At 43.5% G+C, this 19,431-nt stretch overlaps 1 protein-coding gene across 1 annotated transcript in view; it reads right to left on the bottom strand.

The window, feature by feature from the left end:
- Nucleotides 1–3,268: 3,268 nt before the first annotated feature.
- The window catches only part of tyr (tyrosinase), a 69,169-nt gene continuing 53,006 nt past the window's right edge, over nucleotides 3,269–19,431 (bottom strand). Inside the window, exons 4-5 of the mRNA XM_067986697.1 lie at nucleotides 5,264–5,445; nucleotides 3,269–3,486 (exon numbers count right to left, since the gene is read on the bottom strand). Of these exons, the coding sequence (XP_067842798.1) occupies nucleotides 3,269–3,486; nucleotides 5,264–5,445 (400 nt within the window). The remainder of the gene's footprint in view (nucleotides 3,487–5,263; nucleotides 5,446–19,431) is intronic.

Here is a 19,431-nt window from a genome sequence, read left to right as displayed (position 1 = left end):
GCGTAAGTACCTTTTTAACTATGCGTTACGTGTTAATGACCCCCAATCAACCTCTCTGGCACTAAAAATTAACTATTACAAGTGTGGAGTCTCATTCCTTCAGGCTGTGAATTGATCTAGGAGATTTAGAAAATGTCAATTTTTTTAAAAAAAATCTTTTCCTTTCTGTCTCTTCTTTCTCTCTTAATCCAATCTTTCTTTCCCTCTCTTTATTTCTCTTTTTGTACCTTGAATTCACCCTCTTTAATTCACCCTCCTTCTCAGGCCTTATGCTGTTTATTTCCCAATCCTTAAAGCTTATTGGTTAAGGAGGTACCCTGTTTTTTTGCCCTGTTCACTCAGGTCTCAGATGCCCTGTTTCTCTCGCTGCACTGTCATGAGCTCACACATTCAGCAACTTAGTGGGCAAAAATATTTTGAGCTGAATGGTGCAGGGTCAAGTCTAACTAAAGGCAAATGCCATTAGATGCCCTCCTGCAGCAAAATTTGGCCCATTATCTTTTTACCTGAATAACTTAACATACTTCAAGTTTTAACCAAGTATGTCCTCCCCTCATCACCCACTGGTTTCAAGTTGTGAAATTTTCGGTGATAAGTAATGACTTGTTTGAGTTTCTGAAAAGCGATCTACTGCCTCATGAAGTAAAATATAGAACTGGGATTATCGTTAAACTTTTAAGAGAACAAACTAGGAATGGTCCATGCTTGTATTTGAACACAGCTTATCACCACAACAACTAGAAACACTGGGGGTTAAATTGGACAAGGCAAATAATCGGGCGGGGTCCGCAACTAACACGTGCCCGGTGCTTCCTGTGCAGGCTGGACGAAACATTCGTCCGGCCTGAGTACCTACCTGACAGCAGCATTAAAAACCAGGTCTGATACTAGGATTCAAGAACATGCACACTTTCCATGAGAAGTGGGAGCCCCAATCTCTTTGAGGAAGGATGTCTCTTAAAGGTAGCCGGTACCTGTTATTTGCTGAAAAAATACAGTCTGCTGTCTGCTCAGAGTAGATCAGACATCGCATGTGTAAAACACAGATGCAGGACCTGACCCTATGTTTACAAACTGCTGAGTAATGTTAAAACATTGACTAAACATTGCGCACTACTAAATCCCACATCCTCCAATCTGCACGCCAGACCTCACCAATCTGCTGATCTGAGTTTGTACCACACCTGCGAGAGAGCGTGCACTGTGGTTCTCTGATGATGCACTAGAGGCCTTGGTGCAAGAGGTGGACAGAAGGAGGGACATCGTATATCCATGGGCGGGGGTGGCAAGAGGCCCTCCAGATATATGCTCAAAAGGCAGTGGGAGGCAATGGGGGATGAAGTCAATGCCAGGCGCATAGCACCACAAACATGGGTGCGGTGCAGGAAGAAGTTCAATGCTTTGTCATGAGTGGTCAAGGTGAGTGAGGTTAAGTGGCATCTCCTACCAACTGCACCACTAGCCGCATCCACTGCTCCACACACTACACCCCCCATCACCCACCTACTCTCTCCATCATTACTCAACTCTTCCAATCAGATGCTTCCTCTCACCCTTACATATTACTACTGTTGCAAGCCGCCCACCGACAACTCACAGGCCGCACACACTAGCAGCTGCATGACAGGCACATCACCCAGACACACGTCCTGTTTTTTTGTAGAAGAAGGTGGTGGTAAGTGGCAGTGGCATTTAGCCCCTCAAGCCTGTTCCTCCATTCAATGAGATCATGGTTGACGTGTGACCTAATTCCATATACCCGCCTTAGCCCCATATCCCTTTGGTTCACAGAAATCTATCAATCCCAGATTTAAAATTTGCAATTGGGCTAGCATCAACTGCCGTTTGCAGTACAGCATTCCAAACTTCTCCCAACCTTTGTGTGTAGAAGCATTTCCTAACTTCACTCCTGAACATCCTGGCTCTAAACGTTAGGCTATTTCCCCCCGTCCTAGTATTCAAGTATAGGAGACCTCCAAAAACAGTTACAAATGCATCAGCAGCCAGAAACAATCCAGCAACTAACCTGTAAATCCTGCATGGTCCCTTTAAATAGCGCTGGTGGGGGGTCCACCAGGCATTCTAAGACATGTTCAGATGGTCGCAGTTAAGACTGTGCGTTGAGTGGAGTGTTAAGTCCCAAAATGGTGTCTATCACTTTAAATCAGCGTTGCACACTGATTGTATCCATTTTCTCCTTACTTTACATGTTGCCGGCGTTCATTATTTGCGCATTCGCTACTACCTTTACCAAGATGGCATCCAGTGCACGTCACGCTAGAATCGTGCATGTGCAGCCAGGACGCCATCTTGGCACTTTAAGAGGCCGTGTAGCGCTGAAACAACGAGTGCTAGATGGCCCAATTTCCAGCCCACCAAACCCTATAACAATATTTCAACCAGCTTTTGGTTCTTTGGGCACTGGGCACAGTGGAAGCTGTGACTTGTAACCTCAGTAAGCTAAAAATACTTAATTAGATTTTAACAACACGTATCATTAGATTGGATTTTGCTTCTTAAAAGGCAATATGGTGGATACTTTCTATTTGTGTAATTAATCTTCAAGGACATTTGCTAAGTACTTGTGTGAGGAGGAATTCCCAGCTACTTACAACTGATTAAAAATTAAAACAACGAATTAGCGCCCACTTTACTCCCTGAAGCAAAGATAGAATTTGGATTCATTGAGGAGAGAGGAAATAAAACTTGCTGATGTAGAGAGGATGTCAGAGGAAAATGGGTATACCAAGTTTACAGTGGAGTATTTGCAAATGGAGTGAAAATGGGAATATTACTCTAATTCTGGCATTCTGAAAAAAAATTTTTTAAAAGCGTCTTTAAAATGATATTGAAAAGTATAATCCCTGAGTGACACAGACTTTCTCTAGTACCTTTCATGAGTAAAATACATTTTCCACTGGAATGAACAGTCCCTGTTATAATGTTCCATGCTGATACCTGCAATCAGCAATTGAATGATCATGATGACTTAAATTCCTGACCATTCACACTGATTCTGTGTTCTCAGTGCAGAGTACAACGTTATCTTTTCACTACATTGAAATTGTGCCACCTGGGAAATTACTGTTCAGCAACAAGAAAGTAGAAGTACAAAAATATTGTACTAGAGGTAAGCATAGTGAAAAAGAATATCAAAGGGTTCAATATGAGTAGGTACTGGGTTGTTCCTAGTTGTAGATTATAATAGTCATTTCACAATATTTTAGGATTTTTATTAGCACCATTAATCCAGTGTTGAACTGGAACGTCACATAGCTGTTTGGTAGGTTACATCACGATCATTGAGCAGAGGCTGCCTCTCCTCAAAGATGGAGACTCGTTTCTTTTTCTTCTGACATGCCCGTGTAATAAAATTAAACAGTGCTGTCACCAAGCAGCCAACCACTGCTGCACTCATCAGCCAAGGCCAGATCTGCTTGGCTTCTTGTACGTAGTGGGCTAGAATTTCCTGAATTGAAGGTGGTACTGAAACATACAAGAGAAAAAAAAAATCTGTTTAAAAAGTATCAAAGGCAGGTGGAAAGCAGCCCTGACTTTTTCACTGTCTCCGAGTCTGCAGAATTTATACTGAATTATTATTGAACTACAAGAAATGAGTAACAAGGCACTGAGTGTTCAGAATACATTAATGAACTCATGAGCTTTGCTAATATGGCTTGTTATCTATCACTTCATTATGTTCCAGTCTCACATAACTTTCTTAGTCTTCAATTATTTGATGAAAGGCGTCAAGAAGCACATCATATATAGTACTGAGGATACATTTAAATCTTGAATGATTGGCTGACACTCTAGCTCTGTAAGTTTAGTTTTTCATTGTGATAAAGAGCTTTAGAAAACTTTGAAACTACAGTATGATAATCAAGTGTTTACTTATTCTACTATTAATTACATATACTTAAGCATTGCAAAAAGATTACAGTTTGGGAAGGGTGCTGAAATATCTGTTTGAAAGATTTGATGTAACAGCATTGACTGAGATGCATGAAATTGTTTATGAAGACTCAAGGGGGTAGGATTTGGTTGTGGCCCATAACCAGCAGCGCACACTACCCAAAGGAGTCCCAAGGCCAGCCCGAAATTGGTCCTAGGGGCTCATTAATACTTTTTGTGTGAGCGGCTGGGGCCTGTCATACCTCCACAAGCAGCTCACACATTTCACTAAGAAAAATATGGGGCCACTTGCCTCGCCGGTAACAGCCCAAAGGTAAGTCATGGGAGGGGAGTTGGAGCAGTAACGGGGGAGTTGGGGCAACCTATAGAGTTAGAGGAGGGCACCTGCTCCACAGGAATGTTTTTTTAAAAAAATGTTGATTTAAAAAAAGCTTACCTTTTGGTGCCGTTTGCTGCTTAGGCCGCAGCGACCACTTAAGAACCCAGAGCAGAGCAGGCTCGGCTTCTGCTCCACTTAATTGAAACCAATTTCTACAAGGGGGCTAAAACAGATGTTAGGCCCCTCAAATACATATGTAAGGAACCAAACACCTGTTTTAGGTGGTCAGTAGGTTCAGTACCCCCTTGTGCTGGGCTGGTATATGGCTCTGCAACTACAGGTGTCACAGATATGGCTCCCTAGGCCATATGCAATATAATGTATCCACAGTCATTTGAGAGCGGTGGCTTGCTAAAAAAGGGTGTGGCTTCATCCTGAGCAACAACACCATCATCCAAGCAGCACCCACCTGTGTATCAGTTTTACTCAGTAGAAGGATGGATTCTAAGTTAGAAAGTGCTAGTCGAAGTCCCATGCCAGCACCTGAGCTCATATTCCAGCCTGTCACTTCACTGTAGCAGTGAGGGAGTACGGCACCTTTAGGGATGTCATCTTTCATATGAGATGTTAAACCGAGGCTCTATCTGTTCCCTCGGGTAGACATAAAAGATCGTGTTCAAAGAAGAGCAGTGGAATTCTCCTGGTGCCCTAATACTTATCCCTCAATGAACAACACCAAAAAGCAAATTAATTGGTCATTCATCTCATTGCTGATTTGTGGGATTTTGCCATCTGCAATACTGGCAGCCACATTTGTCTACAAAACAACAATGATTACATTTCAAAAGTAATTCATAGGCTACAAAGCACTTTGGGACATCCTGAGGATGTGAATGGCATTGAGTAAATGCAAGTTCCGTGTGAGTACTGGATCACAGAATCAACTCTATAGTTTAAACATACATATTTTACTTCACGGAAAATAATGTTTGTATAATACTGAAAAATATTTAAGGAAATGCATCTTACCTGGTTCAACCAAATAATCATAATCATATCCAAGCTCTCTTGTTGAAACAAAGAAGTCAATATTTCTGTAGAGTGGAATGAAAGGCACCATGTAATAGTCACGGTTATGGCCTATTGGTGCATTCCTTACTGGGTAGATCGTCCGAAGAGGCATGTGTCTCCGTAGCCATTGTTCATATATGCTGCAGTTGGCAAAACAAAGTATAAACCATATTAGCAGTTCTAATACCTAAGATTTATTTCGCTCACAATCAGATTCACCTTTTAATACGTTATAAGTGTCATCTTTGGCTCAGTGGTATCACTCTTGCCTCTAAGTAAGTGGGTTCAAGGGCCGCACCAGAGACTTAAGCGCATAATCTAGGCTGATATTTCAGTGCTGCACTGTTAGAGGTGCCATCAGTTGGATGAGATGTTAAACCGAAGCCCTATCTGCTCTCTCGAGGAATGTAATGGGAATGATCCCATGGCACTATTTGAAGAAGAGAAGGGAAGAGCTCCGGGTGTCCTTAATCAACATCATGAAAACAGAATAGCTGCTCATTTATCTCATTGGCATTTGTGGAACCTTACTGTGCGCAATTTGGCTGTCGCGTTCCCCTACATTACAACAGTGACTACACTTCAAATGTATTTCATTGGTTGTGAAGTAATTTCAGACGCTCTGAGGATGTAAAAGGCATCATATAAATGCAAGTTATTTCTTATTCTTTAAAAAGTATTATTGAATCATTTTAAAAGAAAATATATATTAAGTCTTGGCTTATATTTATGGTTCAGTCACTGTCTAAAATGCAGGTACAGCAAGCAATTAGGAAGGCAAATGGTATGTTAGCCTTTATTGCAAGGGGATGGAGTACAAGAGTAAGGAGGTCTTGCTGCATTTATATAGGGCTCTGGTAAGACCACATCTGGAGTGCTGTGTACAGTTTGGTCTCCTTACCTAAGGAAGGATATACTTACCTTAGAGGGGGTGCAACGAAGATTCATCAGATTGATTCCTGAGATGAGAGGGTTGTCCTATGAGAAGAGATTGAGTAGAATGGGTCTATATTCTCTGGAGTTTAGAAAAACGAGAGGTGATCGCATTGAAACATAAAATTCTTAGAGGGCTTGACAGGGTAGAAGCTGAGAGGCTGTTTCCCTTGGCTGGAGAGTCTAGAACTAGGGCTCATAGTCTCAAGATAAGGGGCCGGCTCCTCAGGACCGAGATGAGGAAAAATTTCTTCACTCAGAGGATTGTGCATTTTCGGAATTTTCTACCCCAGAGGCCTGTGGATGCTCAGTCATTGAGTATAATCAAGACTGAGATCGATAGATTTTTGGACACTAAGGGAATCAAGGGATATGAGGATAGGGCAGGAAAGTGGAGTTGAGGTAAAAGATCAGCCATGATCTTATTGAATGGCGGAGCAGGCTCGAGGGGCCATATGGCCTACTCCTGCTCCTATTTCCTATGTTCTTATGTCTATATGAAAATATCTGCCGTGGATTTAAAGCAGAATTCAGCCCATCAACTCTTTTGGTTAATATAATATTTGAAAAGTTTACTCACAAATACAATCCTCTGTCCAGCTTTCAACATTGTACCTAGAAAACAACATCAGACTACCATAGAGACTGACATAGAATCATAGAATCAAATAAAGGTTACAGCACGGAAGGAGGCCATTCAGCCTATCGAGTCCATGCCGGCTCTATGCAAGAGCAATCCAGCTAGTCCCACTCCCCCGCCCTATCTCCATAGCCCTGCAAATTTTTTCCTTTCAAGTACTTGTCCAGTTCCCTTTTGAAAGCCACAATTGAATCTGCCTCCACCACCCACCCTGGAAGTGCATTCCAGATCATAACCACTTGCTGCGTAAAAATGCTTTTCCTCATGTCACCTTTGGTTCTTTTGCCAATCAGCTTAAATCTATGTCCTCTGGTTCTTGACCCTTCTGCCAATGGGAACAGTTTCTCTCTATTCTGTCTAGACCCTTCATGATTTTAAATACCTCTGTTGAATCTCCTCTCAATCTTTTCTGTTCCAAGGAGAACAAACCCAGCTTCTCCAGTTTATCTACGTAACTAAAGTCCCTCATCCCTGTAAATCTTTTCTGCATCCTCTCTTAAGGCCTTCACATCTTTCCTAAAGTGCGGTGCCCAGAAATGAACACAATACTCCAGTTGTGGTCGAACCAGTGTTTTATAAATGTTCACCATGACTTCCTTGCTTTTGTACTTTATGGGCTCAATTTTCAAAGTAAAAAACAGGTGGGTTGGGGCAGGGGGGCATTGAAAATTGTCACCACTTCAGACTTGTTCCCAACCTGCCCATTTCCAGTTTTCACCAGGGTGGGAAGAGGGGCGGGCAACTAACCTGCTCCCAGGAGGCGGGTCAGGCCTTAAAACCTTTAAAGGAGGCTTCGAGCCTCCATTTTTCTGGACTTTGCGATTTCAACCCCGTGGGGCCGGGATTCCTGGGCCTACTGTTTTACGCCTCGTGAAAGGAGGTGAGAAGGCCCAAGACTAACAGGTAGGTGCCTAGAAAGACACAGCTTGTGGGCTCGGAGGAGCAGGAGGCCCAACAAGCCTACCTGCACCGAACCCCCATCGATCACAGACACCTGACCCCCAATCGTGGACCCCCGAACCACAACCCCAATCCTCAACCCCGATCCTGATCCTCCCCCCGACCGTCTCCCCGCTCCGATCCTCTGACCCACGACCCCTGATCTAATCCCCCCACTCCGATCCTCCAACCCCAATTCTGCCACCTCCGACCCCCGACCCCAATCCCCTCACCCCTCACCCCGATCCTCCGATCCCCAACCCCGATCCTCCGACTGAGTGCAGCGGGCACAGTGTGAGCAACTTGAGAGTTTGGTAAGTGTGGGAGTTCGGTGAAGGAGGTGCTCCTTTGCTTGCTTTTCCTAACTTTTTCTGCAGAGTGGCGGCGGACCTGAGCAGCAGCAGACCGAGAGCGGGGATAAATTGGTTGGTGGGTATTTGACTTGTTTAACTTTCAAAACAAGCGTAACTTAGTAATTGTAAGGTTTTAGTGGTAGTAGAAGGTTTACTATCAGTTGTAAAGCTTATTGGGAGTAGTAAGGTTTATAAATTAGAAATTTAATTAAGAATAATAAATTAATTAACATAATAAAGATGACAGGGCAGGTGATGTGTAGCGACTGCAGAATGTGGGAGTTCCTGGACGCCAGTCTGATCCAGGGCAAACACATCTGCAGTAAGTGTCTGCGGCTTGAGGAGCTTCGGTTCAGAGTCATTGAGCTGGAGGTCGAGCTGCAGACACTGCGACACATCAGGGAGGGGGAAAAATACCTGGACATTCGGTTCCAGGAGGCGGTCACACCACTTAGGATAAGGTCATCTGAATTGGTCAGTGGTCAGGGACAGGAGGGTGTGACTGCAAGAGAGGCAGGTGAGAGGATCGAGAAGGTACAAGTGGAGGAGACTCAGCCCTTGCAATTGTCCAACAGGTTTGAGGTGCTTGCAGTCTGTAGGAAGAAAGCGGAGGCTGCAGGGTGGATGAGCAAACTGACTGTGGTACCATGGTACAGGAAGCCATTCAAGCGGGGGGAGTTGGTAGGAATGTAGTGGTAGTAGGGGACAATATAGTCAGGGGGATAGACACAGTCATCTGCAGCCGAGAACGAGAGTCCAGAAGGCTGTGTTGCTTGCCCGGTGCCAGGGTTCGGGACATCTGCTCTGGGCTGGAGAGGAACTTGTAGTGGGAGGGGGAGGATCCAGTTGTTGTGGTCCACATAGATACCAATGACATAGGTAGGACAAGGGAAGAGGTTCTGCTTAGGGAGTATGAGCAGCTAGGAGCTAAATTTAAGAAGCAGAACCTCAAAGGTAATAATGTCTGGATTATTACCTGAGCCACAAGCAAATTGGCATAGGGTAAATAAGATTAGAGAGTTAAATTTGTGGCTCAAAGATTGGTGTGGGAGAAATGGATTTCGATTCATGGGACGCTGGCACTAGTACTGGGGAAAGTGGGAGCTGTACCGTTGGGACGGCCTTCATCTGAACCATGTGGGGCCAGTGTTCTGGTGAATCGTATAACTAGGGCGGTAGAGAGGGCTTTAAACTAAATAATGGGGGCGAGGGATCAAGTAAGGGAAGATGTGATAAATTAAAGAAAGAAGACGGGCAAGAGAGCAAGGTAGCAATAAGGGAAATGATAATCAAAGAGTGGCAGAACATGCAAACTTAAGAGTGCGCCAGCAGATAAGGCTAGAGGTTGCAAAAATAGTAAAAGACAGCGCTAAAGACTTTGTATCTGAATGTGCATAGCATTCGTAACAAAATGGATGAATTGACAGCTCAAATAGAAATAAATATGTACGATCTGATAGCCATTATAGAGACATGGCTGCAAGATGACAAAGGCTGGAACCTGAATATTCAAGGGCACTTGACATTTCGGAAGGACAGGAAGCCAGGAAAAGGCGGAGGGGTAGCTCTGTTAATTAAAGATGACATGAGTATAATAGAGAGAAATTACCTTAGCCCTAAAGACCAAGATGTAGAATCAGTTTGGGTAGAGATAAGAAATAGTAAAGGCAAAAAATGACTTGTGGGAGTAGTTTATAGGCCCCCTAACAGTAACCACACTGTAGGACAGGGTATACAGGAAGAAATAATGGGGGCTTGTGAGAAAGGAACAGCGATAATCATGGGTGATTTTAATCTATGTATAGATTGGAAGAATCTGATTGGCAAAGGTAACCTGGAAGATGAATTCATTGAGTGCTCTCGGGACAGTTTCTTAGAGCAGCACATTCCAGAACCAACTAGAGAGCAGGCTATTCTAGATCTGGTAATGTGTAATAAGACAGGATTAATTAATGACCTCATTGTAAAGGAGCCTCTAGGTAGCAGTGATCACAATGGACTGAATTTTGCATTCAGTTTGAGGGAAAGAAGAGTAAGTCCAAGACTAGTGTTTTAAACTTAAATAAGGGCAATTATGAGGGCATGAAGACAGAGCTGGCTAAAGTGAATTGAGAACTTAGGTTAAGGGATAGGTCAGTAGAGATACAGTGGCAGACATTTAATGAGATATTTCATAACACTCAGCAAAGATACATTCTGGTGAGAAAGAAAGATTCTAAGGGAAGGACGTACCAGATGTGGGTAACTAAGGAAGTTAAAGATAGTATCAAATTGAAAGAAAAAGCATACAATTCCGCAAAGATTAGAGGCAGATCAGAAGATTGGATGGAATATTAAAAAACAGCAAAGAATGACTAATAGAATAATAAGGAGGGAGAAATTAGAGTATGAGAGAAAGCTAGCTAGAAATATAAAAACAGATAGTAAGAGTTTCTACAGGTATTTAAAAAGAAAAAGAGTAAGTGAAGTGAGTGTTGATCCTCTAGAGAGTGAGTGTGGGGAATTAATAATGGAGAATAAAGAAATGGCAGATGAATTGAACAGATATTTTGTGTCCGTCTTCACTGTAGAGGATACAAACAACATGCCAGAAACAATTGTGAATCAAGAGGTGAAAGGGAAGGAGGAACTTAAAACATTTACAAACACCAGGGAGAGGGTTCTGAAAAAAATATTAGAACTAAAAGTTGACAAGTCCCCAAGTCCTGATGGACTTCATCCTCGGGTCTTAAAAGAAGTGGCTGCAGAGATAGTAGATGCATTGGTATTAATTTCCAAAATTCCCTAGATTCTGGAAGGGTCCCATCAGATTGGAAAATAGCGAATGTAACTCCTCTATTCAAGAAAGGAGGGAGACAGAAAGCAGGAAACTACATGCCAGTTAGGTTAAAATCTGTCATCGGGAAAATGCGAGAATCTATTATTAAGGAGGTTATAGCAGGGCACTTAGAAAATCTCAATGCAATCAGGCAGAGTCAACATGGCTTTGTGAAAGGGAAATCGTGTTTGACTAATTTATTAGAGATCTTTGAGGAAGTAACAAGCAACGTGGATAAAGGGGATCCTGTGTATGTGGTGTACTTGGATTTCCAGAAGGCTTTTGACAAGGTGCCACATCAAAAGGCTACTACACAAAATAAGAGCTCATGGTGCAGGGGGTAACATATTAGCATGGATAAAGGATTGGTTAGCTAATAGAAAACAGAGAGTAGGCATAAATGGGTCATAACGAGTGGAGTGCCACAGGGATCAGTGCTTGGGCCTCAACTATTTACAATCTCTATCAATGACTTGAATGAAGGGACCAAATGTATGGTTGCTAACTTTGCTGATGACACAAAGGTAGGTAGGAAAGTAAGTTGTGAAGAGGACATAAGGAGTCTGCAAAGGGATATAGATAGCTTAAGTGAGTGGGCAAAAATTTGGCAGATGGAGTATAATGTGGGAAAATGTGAACTTGTCCACTTTGGCAGGAGGAATAGAAAAGCAGTATATTATTTAAAAGGAGAGAGATTGCAGAACTCTGAGGTACAGAGGGATCTGGGTGTCCTCGTACATGAATCACAAAAGTTAGTATGCAGGTACAGCAAGTGATTAGGAAGGCAAATGGAATGTTGTCATTTATTGCAAGGGGAATGGAATATAAAAGTAGAGATGTTTTGCTACAGTTGTACAGGGCATTGGTGAGACCACATCTAGAATACAGTGTGCAATTTTGCTCTCCTTATTTAAGAAAGGACATAATTGCTTGGAGGCGGTTCAGAGAAGGTTCACTCGACTGATTCCTGGGATGAGGGGGTTATCTTATGAGGAAAGGTTGGACAAGTTGGGCCTGTATACACTGGAGTTTAGAAGAATGAGAGGTGATCTTATTTAAACATATAAGATCCTGAGGGGACTAGAAGGGGTAGACGCTGAGAGGATGTTTCCTCTTGTGGGAGAGACTAGAACTAGGGGCCACAGTTTAAAAATAAGGGGTCTCCCATTTAAGATGGAGATGAGGAGAAATTTTTTCTATCAGAGGGTCGTGAGTCTGTGGAACTCCCTTCCCCAGAGAGCGGTGGAGGCAGGGTCACTGAATATTTTTAAGGCTGAGTTAGATAGATTCCTAATTAACAAGGGAGTCAAAGGTTATAGTAGGTAGACTGGAAAGTAGGGTTGAGTTCATAATCAGATCAGCCATGATCTTATCAAATGGCAGAGCAGGCTCGAGGGGCCGAATGGCCTGCTCCTGCTCTTAATTTGTATGTTCGTATGACCCCCGACCCCAATCCTCCCACCCCTGACCCCCGACCCTCCTCCCCCGACCCTGCTCCTCCCCCCATCCCTGATCCCCGATCCTCCCCCCCCTCAACGATCGCGGACCCCCGTGACTGAACCCCGTTCCTTCCCCCGACTCACAACCCCCGTGCCAACCTATGCCCACCCATGCCAACCTATGCCCTCCCATGCCCCCGTGCCCACTCATTCCTCTCCCGTGCCCCTGTCCCATCCATACAAACTAATACTTATCTGCAGACTTCCTGAAGATGTCCTCTCCCTGGCTGGTCTCCCGTCTGACTGAGACTAGCCTGTTAATCAGGCCGGTCAGTCAGACGGGAAACCGACAAAAAAAAATAAAAGACGTCCTTACGTCAAAATCATAAGGATCATACTAATGGGTTTCCCGACCTCAATTTAATTCCCCCCCCGCCAGCCCTCTTCCCATCTCGATTTTAAAATTGAGCCCTATGCCTCTATAAAGCCCAGGATCCCGTATGCTTTTTTAACCACTTTCTCAACCTGCCCTGCTACCTTCAACGATTTGTGCACATATACCCCCAGATCTCTCTGTTCCTGTACCCCTTTTAGAATTGTGCCCTCTAGTTTATATTGCCTCTCCTCATTCTTTCTACCGAAATGTATCACTTTGCATTTTTAGGTGTTAAATTTCATCTGCCACGTGAGCACCCATTTCATCAGCCTGTCTATATCCTCTTGAAGTCTATCACAATCCTCCTCACTGTTCACTACGCTTCCAAGTTTTGTATCATCTGCAAATTTAGAAATTGTGCCCTGTACACACAAGTCCAAGTCATTAATATATATCAAGAAAAGCAGTGGTCCTAGGTACTGACCCATGGGGAACACCACTGTACACCTCCCTCCAGTCCGAAAAACAACCGTTCACCACTACTCTCTGCTTCCTGTTACTTAGCCAATTTTGTATCCATGCTGCTATTGCCCCCTTTATTCCATGGGCTTCAATCTTGATGACAAACCTATTATGTGGCACTTTATCAAACGCCTTTCGAAAGTCCATATACATCACATCAACCACACTGCCCTCATTTACCTTCTCTGTTGCCTCATCAAAAAACTCTATCAAGTTAGTTAAACACGATTTGCCTTTAACAAATCCATGCTGGCTTTCCCTAATCAATCCACGCTTGTCCAAGTGACATCTAATTCTGTCCCATATTATCGTTTCTAAACGTTTCCCCACCACCGAGTTTAAACTGACTGGCCTGTAGTTGCTGGGTTTATCTTTACACCCTTTTTTGAACAAGGGTATAACATTTGCAATTCTCCAGTCCTCTGGCACCACCCTCGTATCTACGGATGTTTGGAAGATTATGGCCAGTACCTCCGCAATTTCCACCCTTACTTCCCTCAGCAACCTAGGATGCATCCCATCCGGACCGGGTGACTTATCTACTTTAAGTACAGCCAGCCTTTCCAGTACCTCCTCTTTATCATGTTTTAGCCCATCCAGTATCACAACTATATCTTCCTTTACTGAGACTCTGGCAGCATTTTCTTTCTTGTAAAGACAGATGCAAAGTACTCATTTAGTACCTCGACCACGCCCTCTGCCTCCATGAGTAGATCTCCTTTTTGGTCCCTGATCGGCCCCACCCCTCCTCTTACTACCCGTTTACTGTTTACATGCCTATAGACGACTTTTGGATTCCCTTTTATGTTTGCTGCCAGTCTATTCTCATACTCTTTCTTTGTCCCTCTTATTTCCTTTTTCACTTCTCTGAACTTTCTTTTTTCAGCCTGGTTCTCACTTGTGCTATCAACCTGACATCTGTCATACGGCCCTTTTTTCTGCTTCATCTTACTCTCTATCTCTTTTGTCATCCGGGGAGCTCTGGCTTTAGTTGCCCTATCTTTCTCCCGCGTGGGAATGTACCTAGACTGTACCTGAACCATCTCCTCCTTAAAGGCCGCCCATTGTTCAATTACAGTTGCCAATCTTTGATTCCAATTTACCAGGGCCAGATCTGTTCTCATCCCATTGAAATTGGCCCTCCTCTTATTGAGTATTTTTACTTTAGAGCAGTCCATGTCCTTTTCCATAGCTATTCTAAACCTTATGATACTATGATTGCTGTTCCTTAAATGTTCCCCCACTGACACTTGCTCCACTTGGCCCGCCTCGTTCCCTAGAACCAAGTCCAGCAATGCCTCCTTCCTCATTGGGCTGGAAATGTACTGGTCAAGAAAGTTCTCCTGAACACACTTCAAAAACTCCTCCCCCTCTTTGCCCCTCATATCATTACTATCCCAATCTATATTAGGTAGTTGAAGTCCCCCGTTATCACTACTCTATAGCTTTTGCACCTCTCTGTAATTTCCCATAAATTTGTTCCTCTATCTCCTTCCCACTAATTGGTGGCCTATAGAATACACCCAGTAGTTTAATGGAACCTCTATTGTTTCTTAATTTTAGATTACACCTTTCCCTATGCTATTCCCTTCTGTAGTAGTTCATACTCATTCACAGCAACAGCTCCAGCATTGCTTGGTTTTTAATTCAAATCCAGATTAATTTATTCAAGGGTATCAGTAGGTCAGCATGTGCATAAAGCGGGTTCCTCTGTTACATCGCTAACATTAGTGAATGAAGGAAAATGTTTTACCTACGGAATGACTGAAGGGTATTGTTAAAATTGGGGTTCATTTCACAAACATATGCAGAGAAACTTCAGAAGGATGGCCAAGGAAAACTTAAGCTGGGTCAACACACCTGATCATAGAAATCTGACTCATTTGTTCATCCATCACATATAAATGATTCCATGTGAACAATAACCTAGCAACACTTCATCGAGTCTACAGTGCTGAAACAGGCCATTTGGCCCAACTGGTCTATGCTGGCGTTTATGTTCCTCATGATCCTTCTCCCTCCCTACTTCATCTAACCCTATCAGGATACCCCTTCTATTCCTTTCTCCCTCGTGTGCTTATCTAGCTTCCCTTTAAATGCATCTATGCTATTTGCCTCATCTACTCCCTGTGGTAACACGTTCCACATTCCTACTACTCTTTGGGTAAAGAAGTTTCTCCTCAATTCCCTATTGAATTCATTAGTGATTGTCTTATATTTATGACCTCTAGTTTTGTACTCCCCACAAGTGGAAACATTTTCTCTGTCTACCCTATCAAACCCTTTCATTATCACCTCTCAACCTGCTCTTTTCTAGAGCAAAGAGCCCCAGCCTGTTCAGCCTTTCCTGATAAGTATATCCTCTCAGTTCTGATATCATCCATGTGAATCTTTTTTGCACCTTCTCCAATGCCTCTATAATCTTTTTATAATATGGAGACCCAGAACTGTGCACAGTACTCCAAGTGTAGTCTAACCAAGGTTTTTTACAAGTTTAACATAACTTCTCTGCATTTCAATTCTATCCCTCTAGAAATGAACCCCAGTGCTTGATTTGCCTTTTTTATGGCCTTATTAACCTGTGTTGCTACTTTTAATGATTTGAACACTGCCTCTTCAAGAAATTCATACTATTGCACTCCCATTTTGGTCTTGTGACATTCACCTAGTCCAGTGTGTGCATACATGCCAACCTCAGAAAAACTGACTACTTCAAAAAAGCTGACATAGCCCCCAAAAAGTCGACAATTTAAAAAAGAATATACAACTGAAAAATAGCCCTGACTAAAGGCCACTGTCTCAACGTGACTAAATAAGTTAAATTATTTTTTATTGCATGGAATTTCAGGATTTTATTAGTGTTTTGCGATCACTTTCCAGAATTCATTTTGTTTTTCTATGATAAAGAAACGTAGTGATCTGACATTTGGTATTATAAAAGGATACATGGGATTGCGGTAGGAATTGACCTTGTCATGCTATAAGCTGCAGCTGTATCCAACCTTCCAGCAGTTGTATTATAGGTGAAAACTGCAGTACACAAAAGTGTAATTTTTGCAGTGATGGATTTAGAAATCATTGAAGGTGAAAGTGACCTCTGATGGTATAATATTAAATTCCGGGGTTGAATTGGGGGCCTGCCTGCAGTAAAATTTTGATTATTGACCCTTTTCCAGCATTTTGAAACGCACTGTGATTCTTTTCCTTGCCTGCTTTTTCTGTTCTTTTGCTGTGCTTTCTCATTTAAATATAAATTTTTGATTTTTGTTCTTATGTAAAAATTCAGTCTAATCATGCGCCTTTTCCATCTTCCATATACATGTGCTGTGCAGTTCCATTTTTTTCTACCCATGAGCAACCCTATTTACTAACTATTTGCATGCTCAATGAGGATGTTTTTAACTTGACCAAATTGGCGTTAACGGGCCAGTAAAGGCTCAAAATGCGATCGGTAGACTTACCGCCCGTTAACGCTGATGCTCTGGCTGCTGCTGCTTTTAAAGGGGCTTCTCCATGGCGGCCAGACCACCCGCCTACTTCAGGTGGTAGGCTTTGATTATGCAAATCGGGGTCTTGTGACACAGTTAGGAACCTCTTTGCAATTTTTAGTAACATGTGGGTGGAATGTGCATCATGTGTCCTGGCATTGAGCAACCTAACCAGCGGTTCTTAAAGGGATGACCGTTCATGACTGCTTCAAAAACAAGCCAGTAAAGTTTCTGACTTATATTTTTGCGGAGCTAGCCTCCTCCTGATATCCCAAAAATGCCGTGGGTCACTGCCAGACCAGTTTCGCTCCCCTCCACGTTCACCATCACCCTCCCTCCCAGGAGCCTGAGCCGCCCGATATTGTGCTGGACCGGACCAGGCAAGCTGCAGCGGGATGCTGGTTCGGGGCATGCAGCTTGCCATTGGCATGGACATTAGGCTCGGGCCTCCCACCAGCAGGAACAGGCAGGTGGCCAATGTGCTCTCCCCGGTTAGTCACCCGGAAGTGAAAATCTATCCCAATGTTTATGATTAAGGGCTGCTAATTATGATTCTACAGTTAATAAACAATTGTTAGTTCATTCCTTTGTGTCTGACATCTTCTTTGGTAATTGACAACAAAGATTTAATTCATTCACTCAGTACCTTACATGGATCCTGATGGCAGGTTGGTAGTGTAAATGTTAATTTAATCTGAACTGGGTGATGTAAAATAGTTCAGTGAGCCAAGTTCAGGCATCGTTAACTTTGAGACATAAACTGGATAGTTAAACCCCCAGGTAGTTCATTTATGAGGACTTATGGTGAAGGATTAAGGATTTGTTTGGTACCCTTGATGAATATTCTTGTCAGGGTATCGATCCCAGTGTTCTTACTGTCTGAGGTGAAACAAATAAACACATTTGGTGTTGTATTGCCATTTAAGGAACTATGAGCGCTAAATTGGGCCATGTAGTGCCCGTTGTTTCGGCGCTACACGGCCTCTCCGACATCCAAGATGGCGCCAGACGCCATCTTGGTATAGGAATTAGCGTAGGCGCAGATAACGAACGCTGGAATCATGTAAAGTAGGGAGAAAATGGCTTCAATCAGTGTGCAACGCTGATTTAAAGCGATAGACACCATTTTGGGACTTAACGCTCAACTCAATGCAAAGTCTTAACCCCGACCATCTGAACATGTCTTAGAATGCCTGGAGGACCCCGCACCAGCGCTATTTAAGGGGACCATGCAAGATTTACAGGTTGGTGGCTGGATTATTGCTTCTGGCTGCTGATACATTTGTAACTGTTTTTGGAGGTCTCCTAGACTTGAATACTAGGACGCGGGGAAATAGCGTAACATTTAGATTCAGGACGTACAGGAGTGAAGTTAGGAAATGCTTCTACACGCAAAGGGTGGGAGATGTTTGGAACGCTCTTCTGCAGACAGCAAATGATGCTAGCTCACTTGTGAATGTTAAATCTGAGATTGATAGATTTCTGTGAACCAAGGGTATTAAGGCATATGTGGCTAAGGCGGGTATATGGAGTTAGGTCACAGGTCCACTATGATCTCATTGAATGGTGGAACAGGCTTGAGGGGCTACATACCACTGCCACTTGCTTCCTCCTGATAAGCGCCACCTTCTGCAAGCAGGCGGAACGTGTATCTGATTAATGTGCCTGTCATGGTTGAATAGCTGCCAGTGTGTGTGGCCTGTGAGTTGTGGGTGGGCGGCTTGAAACAGTGGTAATATGTAAGGGTGAGAGGAAGCATCTGGTTGGAAGATTTGAGTACTGATGGGAAGAGTTTGTTGGTATGTGGGTGATGGGGGGTGTCGTGCATGGAGCAGTGGATGCGGCTAGTGGTGTAGTTGGTAGGAGACGCCACTTGACAGGTGATCTCTCACCTTGACCACTCATGTCAAAGCATTGAACTTCTTCCTGCACAACATCCATGTTCATGATGCTGGGCCCCTGGCATTGACTTCGTCCCCCGCTGCCTCCCACTGTCTTTTGAGTATATGTCTGGAGGGTCTCTTGTTCCCCCCACCCCCACCCTGTGGATATAGGATGTCCCTCCTTCTGACCAACTCTTGCACCAAGACCTCTAGTGCATCAGCAGAGAACCTTGGTGCATGCACCCTCACAGGCCTGGTACCAACTCAGATCGGCAGATTGGTGAGATCTGGCGTGCAGATTGGAAGATGTGGGATTTAGTTATGCACAACCTTTATTCGATGTTTTAACATAACTCATCAGTGTGTAAACATAGGGATGGGACCTGCATCTGTGTTTTACTTGTGCGATGTCTGATCTCCGTTCAGACTCCGTGCAGACAGTAGACTTGTTATTTTCAGCAAATAACAGGTACCAGCTACCTTTAAGACATTTCTAAGAAACATCCTCCCTTTAAGAGATTGAACTCCCCCTGGTGGTGGAAAGTGCACATTGCATTGATTCCACGTGCAAGGCCCGGAAATGGAACGCTGATTGCAGGTGAGTCCTCAGGTGTGCCGAAACTTGCGTCCTGCCTGCGCAGGGACCATTGGGCACGGGGGTAATAGCACATCACGCTACCTATGCCCAAAAACGGCCCCTATCCAATTTTTTTCCCCCCCATATTCTGTAACCAT

Source organism: Heptranchias perlo, chromosome 6 (assembly GCF_035084215.1).
Source record: "Heptranchias perlo isolate sHepPer1 chromosome 6, sHepPer1.hap1, whole genome shotgun sequence".
NCBI lineage: Eukaryota > Metazoa > Chordata > Chondrichthyes > Hexanchiformes > Hexanchidae > Heptranchias > Heptranchias perlo.
Note: the sequence above shows the minus strand (reverse complement) of the source record. Positions and strands in the feature narration are given on the sequence as shown.